Source organism: Phaseolus vulgaris, chromosome 2, assembly GCF_000499845.2.
Source record: "Phaseolus vulgaris cultivar G19833 chromosome 2, P. vulgaris v2.0, whole genome shotgun sequence".
Classification (NCBI taxonomy): Eukaryota; Viridiplantae; Streptophyta; class Magnoliopsida; order Fabales; family Fabaceae; genus Phaseolus; species Phaseolus vulgaris.
The window spans coordinates 16,675,596-16,689,693 of record NC_023758.2 but is presented as its reverse complement, the minus strand read 5'-3'; the positions used below and the strand labels follow the sequence as shown (position 1 = coordinate 16,689,693).

At 36.1% G+C, this 14,098-nt stretch overlaps 1 protein-coding gene across 4 annotated transcripts; it reads left to right on the top strand.

The window, feature by feature from the left end:
* Positions 1–4,706: 4,706 nt before the first annotated feature.
* Positions 4,707–13,908, top strand: LOC137810813 (CSC1-like protein At1g69450). Of its 4 annotated transcripts, XM_068612264.1 has the most exons (11): positions 4,707–5,211; positions 5,730–6,050; positions 6,225–6,380; positions 6,535–6,598; positions 6,819–7,028; positions 7,511–7,702; positions 7,851–8,149; positions 9,440–9,716; positions 12,127–12,402; positions 13,011–13,244; positions 13,387–13,908. In XM_068612264.1, exons 2-11 carry the CDS (start codon positions 5,770–5,772, stop codon positions 13,540–13,542), a joined length of 2,145 nt encoding a protein of 714 aa, XP_068468365.1. In that variant the 5' UTR covers positions 4,707–5,211; positions 5,730–5,769; the 3' UTR covers positions 13,543–13,908. The 4 variants fall into 4 exon arrangements, with proteins under 4 accessions (XP_068468365.1, XP_068468366.1, XP_068468367.1 ...); XM_068612265.1 differs by lacking the exon at positions 6,225–6,380 and having other exon boundaries at positions 4,715–5,211; XM_068612266.1 differs by lacking the exon at positions 6,819–7,028 and having other exon boundaries at positions 4,715–5,211.
* The last annotated feature ends 190 nt before the right edge of the window (positions 13,909–14,098 follow it).

Genomic DNA, 14,098 nt, shown 5'->3' with positions numbered 1-14,098 from the left:
ATCCTCCCTTAAGGACTCAGCCCCATGAGAGGAGGAAGTAGCGGAGGTAACCATCTGAGGGGCATGTTGGGTTCTCTGTCGCTTGAAGACTTGCCCCTCAGCAGAGTCCTCATCATCAGAAACAACCTCAACCACCCTCTTACCCTTGTCAAGGGGGGCTGAGGAAGCACCCGCCTCGACCAGCGCGAGAGGCGCAACTACGATAGGAGGTGGTGAACTTGGAAGTGGATGGGGAGAAGATTGGGTTGTTGGAGTTGTTGGTGTTGTTGCAGGTTGAGGTTGGGGGTTAGGAGAAGATGGAGGTGCGGAAGAGGTTGAGGGCGGAGACGCCAAAGCCCTATCTTTGGACTTTAGCACTTGGGCCAGTCGCAACCGTCGTTGCCTATCCATCTTAGAATCTACACCAAGAAGACAAATATAGCAGAGGTTAGGCACAAGCTAAAGTTAAAGCACAAAGGAGCAGACCAATCATGCATCAAGCAAGAATCCAACAAAAACAAAGGCCAGAAAGTTATAAGGAAGGACATTCATACTTATATATTTTGCTAGAGCGTCGGCATTGAACTCTAGATTTATCAAAGTGGCGGTTTCGAAGCCCCCCACGCTGGTCAAGATCTGACCAGCCTCTCGATCGGTCGAGGGCAGTTCATCCAGCGATTTAGACTTCATGGTCTTAACCTCTTTCACCCAGTATAGGGGAAAGCCGTCGAGAGCAGAGGGGTCGTAGTCAGAGCAACAAACCTTAAAGAATTTGCCTTTCCACCCCTTGAAGGATTGTTGGAAGAGAGATAGGAGGACCCTTCCATGGATATTGTTGAGGCTCACCCAGAGACTCTTCCCCTGCTTCTTCACCTCAAAGAAGTGCAGGAAGACATCAACAGAGGGCGTGCATCCAAAGAACCCGTACAAGACACCGAAAGCCTTGACGAAGGCCCAGCCATTTGGGTGCAATTGGGCTGGGGCGATATTAATCTTCGTCAACAACTCCCTCTCAAATCGGGAGAAAGGAAAGCGCATCCCAATACGCTTGAAGACGACTTGGTAGAAGTAGAAGAAGGGTACCCCGTTGTTGGCCCGCTCGTCCCCGCATACCCCCTATAGTGCAAGGGAGCACTGCAATGTCGTCATTGTGCCTTTTCCCGAAGGCACGATGGTCGTAAGTAATTGGCTCCCCTATGTGGTCCCTCCAAGCTTTGGTGGACACTAGGCTCGAGCGCTCGTCGAGCAGTTCGACCGGAGCCCATGGGTATAGGTCTTTATAGTTAACGTTGAAGGGAGGGGGATTGGCTGTCATTTGGGTACGTGCCATTGACGAAAACTGAAGAACGGAGAAGAAAAGATAGTTCAGCAAACAAGGAGAAAAGAGGAGAGAAACCCTACGAAAACCCCTACCCACACGAGTAGTCCAAAAAAGGGGGGGGGGGAACAAAGAAATGAGAAAAAAAAATATAAGAAATGCAAGGAAATGAGCAGTCCCAGGCACTTATATCAGTACGAGAGTTAAAGGGCGAGCAATTGAAGGAGAAAGATCGTACCTTTTCTTTAGTATCTGGGAATTCGAAGATCGAAAGTGCGAGAGAGAAAGCAAGGGTTACAGAGAGAGCTTGGGAAGATGAACAGTGGAGAGACTGCGAAGAGTGAATGAAATAGTGGCTTGGGGCGTGCGTTTTTGAAAGATGCAATGTTAACTTGAGGAGCGCGAGAAGCGCTAAGTGATAGCCGTGCGATCAAGCCACGTGTCAAAAGATTAGAGCATAACTTAAAACGTCACATCCGCAAGCGCAGAGAACGTCGCGTCAAATGTTCAGAGAGTGTCAAGTCAAGCTGAACAAAGGAATGTCACGTTAGCAAGAATGCCACGTGGATAATGGGGCGAGGCCTTAGTCTTTTCGCTGAAACAAGTATCAGCTCAAGACTGGGGGCTTGTGTACCGTCCCGTCCCCGGGCGTTGACCAAAGGTCAGAGTCAACGCATGGTGGGACCCCTCAAGGGACCCAAGGAAGAGAAGTCAACAGGTTGACCGCTCGAGTCATCGCCTCGCTGAGGCGTCGCCCAAGAGAGGCATCGCCCAGAAGAGACGTCGCCCGAGAGAGACATCGCCGAGTAAAGACATCGCCAGAGAGGCTTCGAGCCTCGACCATACAAAACAGTAGTAAGGAGAAGAGAAAGGTGGCTTCAAGGCCATAAGTTCTAGTACCAGTAGGGGGTAACCTGACTCGTGAAGTACCCACGCCACTGCTGGGAGACCTTGGGACAGATACGACCCATGAGAGGGCCATGACCAGGGGAGAACCACGTGCATGGTACGAGAGCAAGGTAGATACGCCCCCCAGGGTGAGTGACTAGTGATTGGGAAGCGTGGGTTGGTACCCAGAAAGTCAGCCCACGTGCCAGAGAGTACTTCGAAGGGAAGCTCACACAATAGAATAACCCTAAGCTGGGTTGCGGCGTTGAGGGACCCTCTGCACAGAATAAACGGTCAAGTCAGAAGGCCACGTGGCAATGCACACGTGCCCATTAAAGGTTTCAGTGAAAGTTTGCTAAGGTACGCGCTAATTTAAGATTACATATCAAATGTTTCAGGGGACATTTTTATACGCTTTAAATGCGCTTCAGCGCGCTTTAAATGCTGGATGTGTATAAAAAGGAACCTTGGGGCACTTGAGAGAGGAGGAGAATTTTAACCTAATACACACAGATACACAGAGCAAACCCTAGTTGTCTTCGCGGCGCACTCACAGTGAGCACAAGGCAATTAGGACAACACAGTTCTAGTTACACAGTTTCAGTCATTCAGTACAGTTTTCTCGACCACCTCTCAAGGGTGTGTCCCTTTTTTTATGTTTCTCGCTAGCTGACTTGATCGTCGGAGTGCAAACGACCGCGAGGGCGCCCCTTTGTTCACTTCTTTCAGGTACTCACAAACGGAGCAAGACGAAGGTGCCCTAGCTCGCAGGGACAAGCCGCACGCAAAGACGATCCCGGTCAACCGGCGGGAACAGCGGCCTTCCACTCATCTTGATGGTTACCACCCATCAAGTGGTGTGAACATCACTCTCATTTTCCATAAGTTTCCTTCTTCCATTCTCCTTCATTTTCGCCTTCCATTTTATGTTCATTGTCTTTGTTTCCTTCATTATATTGTTTTCGATTTTGTCTTTATCATTCAAGTTTTGCATCCATTCTCACTATATCTTGCTTTTGATCTTTGGCTTTGTGAAATGAACATTCACATCTACTTAACCACTTGGTTAAGTTAATGTCCAGTGAGGATTTTTCTAAGGTTTTCAGTCTTAAATTCCTAAAACCTCAATCTAAGTAAAGTGTCACACCATAAAATGAACAATCCTAAAATCAACTTACATCACTTACTAACTTGATCATCGGGGTGTGATCAACAGGTAGAGCCCCTTTGTTTAAACGGTGCCACATTCAAGTGCAACAAGATGTAGCACAAATTTCAGAGAAGACAGACCAGAGCTAGAGCTTGTCACGACAGTCAACCGACGAGAACAATTATTAATAAATAATTTTTATATTGGTATCTAAGCAGTTAAAATCTTAGTAATTAATTAGATATCAATTTAAAAATTATTTATTAATAATATAAATTACTTTATATATTAATTAATTTTTTAATTTTTAAAATAGTACATAAATAAATTAATACAATAATTAATTATTTTTTATTTATAATTTTTTTTATAGTAACACTTGCAACCCTTTTTTTAATATATATTTGTATAAATTATTTATTTATTTTCATTTAAGCCACTAATTTTTTAAAAAAATATAGAAAACATCTTTTAGGAAAATGTAATTTTGGAGAATCTCCAAGAAGTTTTCTTAATTTATTTATTTTTTAATTAATTTGTTGTCTTTGCATATGAAATGTTAATTTTTTTTATTGAATTATGAGATTTTGATCAAATGAAAGTTTGGTTTTAAAAAATAAATGTAATTTCACTAAATCTCTCAGAAATTATGAAAATGATAATTTTGCATAAAATATTTAAGCAAACGGTCAAAGACTGAAAAATTCCAAGCCATTGGTTGAGCGTCTACTACTACTATTATTATAATAACGACCTACCTTTCAACTACATTTCCCACAATAAAATATGAATTCTTAAATGTAAAATCAATTAATCATATAAAATTTCCAACCTGAAATTAAAAACCTCTGCATCATTCCTATACATGATCAGTTTATCTAGAACAAAATTTGTAACTTTGATTATTTATTTTAATTTTTTAAATTATTTTTTTCAATATTTTACAATAATTTTTTTTTTTTCAATTTCCATGTATTTATGGTCCATTAAATTTCAATTGAGTTAACAATTTTAAAAAAAATGGAAATTTTGATGTAAAATGCATGAAAAAAATTAAATGGTAAAATTCATGAAACCTTAATCATTGTTTGGTAAAATGTATTATTAATTTAATTTTTCATAAACTTGGGCAGTCTTTTCATATTATTAATTAATCAGAACACGTTACTTTTAATTTAAATTTTATATAATTTATTTTTTTCACAATATTATGTTGAAAGTTATATTTGAAATATGTTTAATTAGTTGATAATAATTGAGTATTGGCTTGACTTTTCTTTCAAAAAATTATTTTAAAATAAATAATCTTTTTTTTTTGTATTCTTTTCCAAAACTTTTAATTTGGTTCAAATAATATTGATATCTTTTCTCATATGCATATCAAAATCTATTTTTTTGAGTTTGAAGCTTAGGAAAGTTGAGGAACAGAATCTATATATGAGTTTATTTATCTTTGGTGGAGTTAAGGTAACTCTACTTTCAGAGTGAAAGTAGTTGCACAACGATAAACGATGATGCAATTGTCTTCTTAGTTTGGTTGTGGGCATAACTGGTCCATGTTCCAATGTTCTTCTGACACACGTATTATTTGGACGCGTATTTTTCATTCTTCCGTAAACACGAAGTTTGAGTAATCTCTTCTCACTCTTTTTCTGTTCTCAACTGTTTCTCCTTCTCACTCTCTACTTCAAGTCAACACGGCAAAACCTGCCACATAATATCAGCTATTCGTTCCAACTCTCCAATACAGCCATCTGGGTATGTTCAACTTTTGGTGTTCAGAGACTACACCAATCATATTGTGATAAAGTCTCATACTTTGGGAGTTTCAGAATCTGAGTTTTTCATTTCAGGCTTCTCAACATCTATTTCAAGAGTATGATCATTTTCTTTATTTTAATTTGATTTTTCTCTTTTGAGTAATTAGTTATTGGTTTGTGCGCAATTGTATCTGTTATCACTTCGTTGCTGGATTATTTAATGCAGGAAATTGAACCTAGGATATAGTTGTAATTTTGTTTGTAATCAAATAATCCAGTGAAATTGTTCTTCCTATAGTTTGTTGCACTACCCTTTTAACTTTGACTGATGTAACAAACACCAATATGATGTGAAAGTTTTCATTGTTTATTACCAAGTTGACTAAGATAGCGTGGTAAACTAGTGGGATAATCAGCTTGTCTTAACAGAGATTATTTAAGAAATAAATTGATTTTTATCTTTAAAGGCCAAACCGAAACTAAGGAATAAGACGAGCCAAAAGGGTATTTTAACCTTAAGTACTTTATTTACAAAGTTTGTTTCATGTTCTTTGCTGTATTGTGTTTTGTGCGCAATGGACTCAAATCTGAAAAATATTTGTTTATTCGTTTCCATTGTTTGTATTTCTTGCAGTAGCTACCATTTTCTTGATTTCTGAGATTTCCTTGCAAACATGATCGTGTCGGCACTACTAACATCTGTTGGCATCAACACCGCTTTGTGTGTGTTGTTCTTCACTCTGTATTCTATATTAAGGAAACAACCGAGCAATTATGAAGTTTATGTGCCGCGCTTGCTGGCTGAAGGAATATCCAAGAGGAGGAGTCGTTTCAACTTAGAAAGACTAATTCCTTCTGCAGGTTGGGTTGCAGAAGCATGGAGGCTTTCTGAGGAGGAACTGTTGTCATTATCAGGGTTAGATGGTGTTGTGTTTATGCGCATGATAACCTTCAGGTATATCATTCCCTTTATCAAGTGATATTACATCCACCTTCATGATTTATTGCTTAGTAAACTTGTGTGTCACCCCTTTCCATATTCAATCCTTTCAAAACGAAACAAAACAAGCATCTGAATAACATCTCTTACTTAAATTGTAGACTGATTTCTCATGTTTCTTGTGTGCAGTTTGAAAATGTTTACCTTTGCTGGGATGGTTGGGATCCTTGTGATTCTTCCAGTTAATTGTTGGGGAAATCAGCTAAAAGATATTGATATTATGGACTTTGTTAACAACTCCTTGGATGTGTTCACTATATCAAATGTAGACAGTGGCTCTCATTGGTGAATACTAACTCAAGAATTTTTTTCTAATTGAGCTTGCTTTAGAGAGCTACCTTAAGCCTTGGGAAGTTTTTTTTTTAGCATAGGTCTTTTGTTGCCGACTCATTATGGATTGAATTGTATGAGATTGTTATTCTTTATGATTTTGTTTCAGGTTATGGGTTCACTTCAGTGCTGTATATATTGTCACTGGATTCACTTGCATGTTACTCTTTTTTGTAAGGACACGAACTCTTAGCTTTTGGAAATATTTTGTGTAACTGCTTCAGCAATGTGTATAGTTTTATGCATTGTACATCAGACTTAATGCAACAAGGCTTTTTCTTTCTCTGTAACTTTCTTCATTAATTGAAATGTACAACTAGATATAGCTCACATGACTAGAGTCAACAATTTAATTACTTAACTCATTTCTGTTTTTTATTTATTTATTTTCAGGAATATAAATACATATCGTCTAGAAGAATTTCTTACTTTTATTCTTCCGAACCACAGCCTCATCACTTCACCATTTTAGTTCACAGCATTCCCACTTCCTCCTCTAGCAGCATCAGTTACAGTGTTGAGAGATTCTTTAGTGAGCTTTATCCTTCTACATATCTGTCACACGTGGTTGTTCGTCGAACAAATAAAATCCATAGCCTCCTAGTAAGAATCATGTTTAATTTTAGTTTTCTTTCTTGTTAATTGATTTTCACCCCTATATTTTGTGGTTGTTGGAAACTTCTGTTTTAGTCTTTCAAAGGTGTGCATGATTTTGTGGTTTTGTTCTTTGATTGCCTATGTATCCGTGTTAGTAAGCATTAAGATGTATCCCTCCCTTATAGTTGACAAAGAAATCAAATTGGAGTTCTGAGTGAATCACAAAAAGATGATAGAAGTAGTTTAGGATTGCTTGGAAAAATAAAAGAAATGAAAGTAGCTAGTTTGCATGGTTAGAACAATTAACTAGTTATGATAGAAGGAAGGATAGTTACTTGGAAGAACAAAAGCAATACAAAGTAATATATTTAAATACTTAGAACATGACTCCTATGTTGTTGATCAGATTAGGTGCTCTGGTTTTCTATTTCTGTTTCATTTGAGACTTATGCAACTGATATATCTATCTTTCCATTTCTTTAATCTAGAGCGAGGCCAAAAAATTGTATAAAAGAGTTACTCAATTACGATCAGATCCCAGTAAGCAGAAGCGTATGAATCGTGGTATTTCTGGACTTTTTGGCCGAAAAGACAATGTTATAGAGGAATATCAAAAGAAACTAGAGGACATTGAGGAGAGTGTAAGATTGAAGCAGTCAGAGGCTTCATTGGCAGGAGAAGTATGTGGAAATCTTTCAGGTCTTTTCCCAAAAGAAACAATTTAAAAGTAGTCTCTGTAGTGTTTTAAATTTAAGTATTTACATTTTTCTCCTATAAAGTGCATGCTATGCTACATCTACTAACCTCTGTTCTTGTTCAATATTCAAGGAATCTCGAGCTGCCTTTGTGTTCTTCAGGTCTCGTTTGGGTGCTGCAACTGCTTTTCATTTAAAGCAATCAGTCAATCCCACCCACTGGATTACTGAGCTTGCTCCAGAACCTCGCGATGTGTACTGGCCTTTCTTCTCTGAATCATTCATGCGAAGATGGATTTCTAAGTTGGTGGTTGTATTTCTGTGTACACTTTTCACTATTTCATTCCTTTTACCTGTAGTATTCGTACAGGGGCTTACCAACCTTAGTCAATTGGAAATTTTGTTTCCCTTCTTGACAAGTATGCTGTCCATGTAAGTTAACTTGTTTATTAATTTATTTGGTCATGACAAACCCCCCTCTCTATGCTTGGCTACATTACCTTCATTGCATGTACAATGCATTAGGAAAATTTCACTTTGGTTCAGACAAGATAAAACTAGTAAGCTGGATATTAGGATTCCAAGTGTAAGTTTGGTCCCACATGAGTAGGAATGAGCCTCAAGAGCGTTATATAAAAAAGAAGGCCCTCATATCAATTGTTATAATGTTTGAGATTTGGGGTGGTGTCTTGACTATGTTATATAGAATGCTAATGACTCATTGGTGTTGCATCACTCCGTACTTTCCCCTAGCAAGAACACAACATTGGAAGTTGATTTTGGTTAATTGGGATAAATTTCTTCATAAGTTAAAAATTAGCTTACATAAACTAAACTTAGTTGATTTATAAACTAATTTGTAGAAGCTCTTTCTTATTAAATCATCTAAACAGACTCTTAAACAGAAAGCAAATTGAAATATCGGACTAGGGTCAGAACTCTGAACCATGATATCAGTTGTTGGTTGAAAGAAAAGAGTGTTTCATGGATGTCTATGAATAGGAGGAGTATTGCAATCAGATTGCTAGCATACTGCCTCCACACAATGGAACTCTTGTGCTAAACCTTGTTTTTCAGTTCATCTTGGTTGTAGATATAATGTATGGGTTTTGCAATTGATAAAGGATGTTAGTTACTTGAAGATCAGTGTGGATGCTGTTGACAAACTTCTTTCCAGATTTACTCATTGTTGAAATTTCTAGCTTCTAGTCAAATATCTGCATGTGATTTTGATTTTTCCTGTCTTGTCAAATATCCACTATTTATGCTACATCTTTATTTTGCTGACATGCTATGTTAGGATCCTCATTTTTAAAGTAGAAAATGACAAAGCCTAACAAGGAACAATTTTATACACAGGGAAAACAAATTCTGAATTTCCTCTCTTCATTACAGAAAACTAATCACAAACTAAGAACCAATGTATACAAATGTAACCCCAGAGGAGCTTACTGTTTTACATTGGAATCTGTTCAGTGTTACTAAATATTCCAAAAGATTCCTTATTATTGATACACATTACTGAATTAACTAACTCTCCTAACATCCTACTATACTGTTACCCTTTTACCCCTCCCTTTTCCTCCTATAATGAACCTTTAGACCCTTGTCCCTTAAAGTTTGTTGCTCTGACTTGGTCCTAACATGATAACTTTTGTTTTGTAATTTGATTTTTTATTTCTTAATGCAAAATTACTGAGCCTTTTGTGAATCTGCTTTCAGAAAATTTTTCAGTCAAATAGTGACGGGATACCTTCCCAGTCTTATTCTTCAGTTGTTTCTGAAAGTGGTGCCTCCGGCCATGAAATTCCTTTCCTCCATTCAAGGATACATCTCACACAGCGATATAGAAATGAGTGCATCTAGAAAAGTGCTGTGGTTCACAATATGGAATGTTTTTTTTGCATCTGTATTTTCTGGCTCAGTTCTATCCAAACTAAGCGCCCTCCTTGATCCTAAGAACATTCCTGGGAAGCTGGCAGTTACAGTTCCAGCACAGGTTAGAAAATGTTTCTCTCCATCCACTATAAACTTTCCTAAAACATATTTTTTAGGGCTACATAAAATCTATAGCAATACAGAGCATTTTTTCTCGTTGTCAAGGATCATGAAACTTCTATTCAATTCCATTTTTTGTGGAGTGAGGACTATCAAAGTAATGGTACAGCCTTGAATGGAACCACGTTTTATGTTAGGAAACTTTCTGATCTCAGCATATCTTCTCTTGTGAGAACATTAACGTAAAGAAATGTAACCATCATTAGACATGATTTTTTAACATAATGTATAATTTGCTAATCTTTTGCTTAAGCAGCTGCCACTCTTGTTGTAATTTGTATATTAAAAATCTTCCATAACAAATTAACTCCAGAAGTCTTTCTTGTTATTAAACCAAAAGGAAAATGATACTAGTAATATAATCTGTGTCATTGAGAGTGCTAATTTTTCAGGGAGGAAATATCTGACATTTTTAATTCAAAAGATTAAAAAAAGAGAAATATATATAGGAAAGAACATGGCAACATGCCTGTCAATGATTCTCCTTAATCTCACCACTAAATCACCTAAACATGGAAATACATAACAGAGGAGAGATTTTTTATATACTACCTCCTGAAATCTTTAGATGTTTAAGGTTAATGCACACGAATTAAGAAATATTTAGTGGATGCAAATTTGTATTAAAAGCCCTTATTAAATATATCATTAGTTGTAGTAGTAAACTATAGAGTAAATTTCTCTAATAGTTTTTTCATATTGCACACAATCTCTGTGTTTTTTTATATAATATAATGTTTTTCAAATAAGGGGGTCAGTGTAGGGATAAAAAGGAAAGGGTATCGTGTGCTATCTAAATTATGTGGCAAACACTTACTTTTCTCGATTATAGAAGCTATTAGATAAGGGTATAGTTGAAAAAAAGGTTAATTAAAGTTTTAAATTCTCAAACATCAATTATGTTGGGATTAAAGAAGTCTAAAATGTCAAAAGATATGGAATGGAGGTAGTGCTTTTAGTAAAACGAGTTGACAAAACTAATCACGGAAACAGTATATAAAGACAAATGAAAAAAAAAAAGTGAATTACAATTAATTAATAAATCAATCTGATCCCTTAACTTCAGGGATTGAAATTGGACAGGTATGAGCTTATATATTCACATGCTGAGGCTAGCATGAATAGCAGCTAATTTTTTTTGGAGCAACTCAGAAATGTTTCATTCAACTATCTTCTTCATAGTGTTCGTTTAAGCATCATTTATTTTATACATACCAAAGTTGACTAGTCACATTAGTTTCTGGAGATTATGATAGAAAGTTGAGTAATATGGGATGTTTAAGCCCACATAGATTAGTATAGGATGTTAGGTAGAGTACTTAATTTGCTTGGTTCTGTACCCTTAACAGCTACCTTGTAAGGGAGGGTTCCCCAACTACATGTTTGTAATCTTTTCTTTACATTTTCTATTTTATAGTTCTGTTGCAACACTCTGCAATCCTATACATAACACTAAAATCATGATGAAAACGAGTTTCTTTTTTTTTCATCTATGATGCACCTACGATACAAATATTGGACAATACGTATTTCATAAAAATATGTGCCAATTGTTACAAATATGGGATGTGTTATACATTTTAGATGAATATTTATAAATTTTGAATTAAAAATATAATCTTAAACAATATTAAAATGCATTAGAGTGAAAAGAAACATGCAACAAAAAAGTAGAAAAAAATAAACAGAATTCTAATGATGTAGTTATGCTGCCCAGTTTTTTGCAAATCTAAGATAGTACTTTACTTGAAGGCACCATATCTAAGATAGTTACTCTCATAACACACTCAAAAGACTGCGTAAGTGCTCATAAAATTTACACTGCATTAACTAAACCTTCAAAACTGTTCTCAACCAAGTAACCGCATAAAAATGTGAAAATAAGCTGTATTTTGTGTCTGAGCTAGATCTGCACTTAGCACAATACCACACGTATCTGATATAATAGAGCTAATACATCTACGGATCTGCAACAAGTGAGATAGTTTAGAAGTTTTGGAGTTTGAAATGGGTTTGTCACGAAGGTTAAGACTTTGATTAGAAGCTGAAGGAAATGGTAGAAAACACTACAGAAGAATCTGAATCAGAATTTGCTGAGTAAAGTGGAATTAAGTAAGTCCAACATGGGGTGTAATCAGCTAGTTTCTTTATCATTGAAATCTGTATTTAAAGAAAGTATCAATTGAAAGAATTACCCTGGAGAGAATAAAAGCATTTAATAGCTAACATATGTGCTGGTATAAACATATAAAAGAAAAATACCTAACCAAATGTACCTAAGCAGCAATTTAGAATAATATCAAAAAGTTATTTCTATCTTTCTGATGTAATTAATTTTGGTTTGACTGTAGGCATCCTTTTTTATTACCTATGTTGTCACCCAAGGATGGACAAGCGTGTCTTCAGAACTCTTCCGCGTAATTCCTTTTATTTTCAGTTGGATAACAAGGCCTTTCACAAGTCCAGACGATGATGAATTTGAAGTTCCATCAATTCCATACCACAAGGATATTCCGAGGGTCCTCTTTTTTGGACTTCTTGGTATTACATATTTTTTCCTAGCTCCATTAATTTTGCCATTCCTCTTGGCATACTTTTGTCTTGCTTACATCATATATCGAAACCAGGTTAGCATTTCTTTGAATGTTTTTTTTATATCTGTTTGAAGACTATTATATTTTCCGAGTTTATTTTATGCCCTGGACGAGGTTCTACCAACAGAAACAAGGGAGAATTTCATAATTGGATATTGAGACAAATTATTTTCAATATATAAAGGGTTTTAAGAACCATTTCTAAGTTTCCATAATTATGTTCTATTGTGGTACCAAAGCTTCTAAAAATTAGTTATATCTTTGTGGTCCTAATTCTGTATAAAGTAAATAAATTTAGCACCAGGTAAAATGATGGCATTAATCATACTTCAAGTCGTATCTTTGAGATTATTTATTTCTGTCTTCACATAAAAGTAAATCTGATGTTTGTTAAATTTGTCCATAATTGAAAATTTGTTCACGTGTACTTCTGAACTTATGAAGGTTGATGTTGATGAGGAGTACTTTTTGTCAAATAATTGAACTAAGTAGATGCTTGAAAGTGTTGAGATAATAGTAGTTGATAGATAGTTTTATTAAGATGAAATTAAGCTGCTTTTCCAATGAGGAAAGTTTTGTAAAGTGATTATTGATACATTGCTATATAACTCACTTTGATGATCCGCTTATTTCTTATGCAGTTCATAAATGTATATGCGCCAAAGTATGATACAGCTGGGAAATTTTGGCCTGTTATACACAATTCAATGATATTTTCTCTCGTACTCATGCAAATTATTGCGGTGGGAATCTTTGCATTGAAAAAGCTTTCTATGGCCTCAACTCTGACAATGCCTCTACCAGTCCTCACACTTCTCTTTAACGAGTACTGCCGAAAACGATTCCTTCCCATATTTGTTGCATACTCTGCAGAGGTACATTTCAAATGAATATAACCTGAATGTTCAAATACTTCTCCAATATCCAACCTACCCTTAACATTTCTGAAACAATAGAGGGTTTTTGCATGTTGTATTCTATGTCAGGCCTGATTCTGATTTGGGTTTATGTTTGCAGAGTTTGATAAAGAAGGATAGGCAAGACCAAAATGACGCTACAATGACACAGTTTTATGAGAATTTGGTGAATGCTTACAAAGACCCTGCGTTGCTTCCACTCCAATACTCACCAAACAATGACAATCTTCGGACTCCCCTTATATATCAGGCTTAATGCTAGTAGGCAAAATGGTTCAATATTAGATCTTTTGTGGTGGTTCTCTCCCGCATATGATGAGAAATATTCACATTTTTCAAGAGCAAAATAGTGCAAAAGGTGCTTGTATATTCCTCTTTGTGCAAATACATAAGTCTTGAATTCCAAAGGAGTGGCCACTTTTTACCAGTTCCATAGAAGCACGAACTTCTTTTTGCCTTGACTTTTGAATCACTTTCCTTGTTTGTATATATTTGTTCTAAACATAATGTGTCACTGCCAAAGGGAATGTTTATTACTTAATTGCCACATTTAGATGAGTAAATGAAACTAAAGATGGTGATTATTTTAGTTAAATAATATAAATTGTTTGGTTTTATCTTATTCTTGTTTAATCAATAAGTTCAGGCAAGATGAAGCTGAAAAGTCAGGGGTGTTAATAATCTTAAGTATGGGAAAGGAGGGACTCCTTTCCCCTTGAGTGAAACACCAATATTGACCTAGTAAGACCAGTTAAATTAGAAGTTAAAGGGTGGTTAGGGGAGGTTCGCAGAGGACACCTCACCACCTAAAT

What these genes read in the sequence shown, in the direction of transcription:
- LOC137810813 (XM_068612264.1), top strand. Translation starts at nt 5,770, where the DNA reads ATGATCGTGTCGGCACTACTAACATCTGTTGGCATCAACACCGCTTTG. An exon ending in CAGTTACAGTTCCAGCACAG is followed by an intron (nt 9,717 to 12,126) that starts GTTAGAAAATGT and finishes GTTTGACTGTAG; the next exon opens with GCATCCTTTTTTATTACCTA. An exon ending in ACATCATATATCGAAACCAG is followed by an intron (nt 12,403 to 13,010) that starts GTTAGCATTTCT and finishes TTTCTTATGCAG; the next exon opens with TTCATAAATGTATATGCGCC.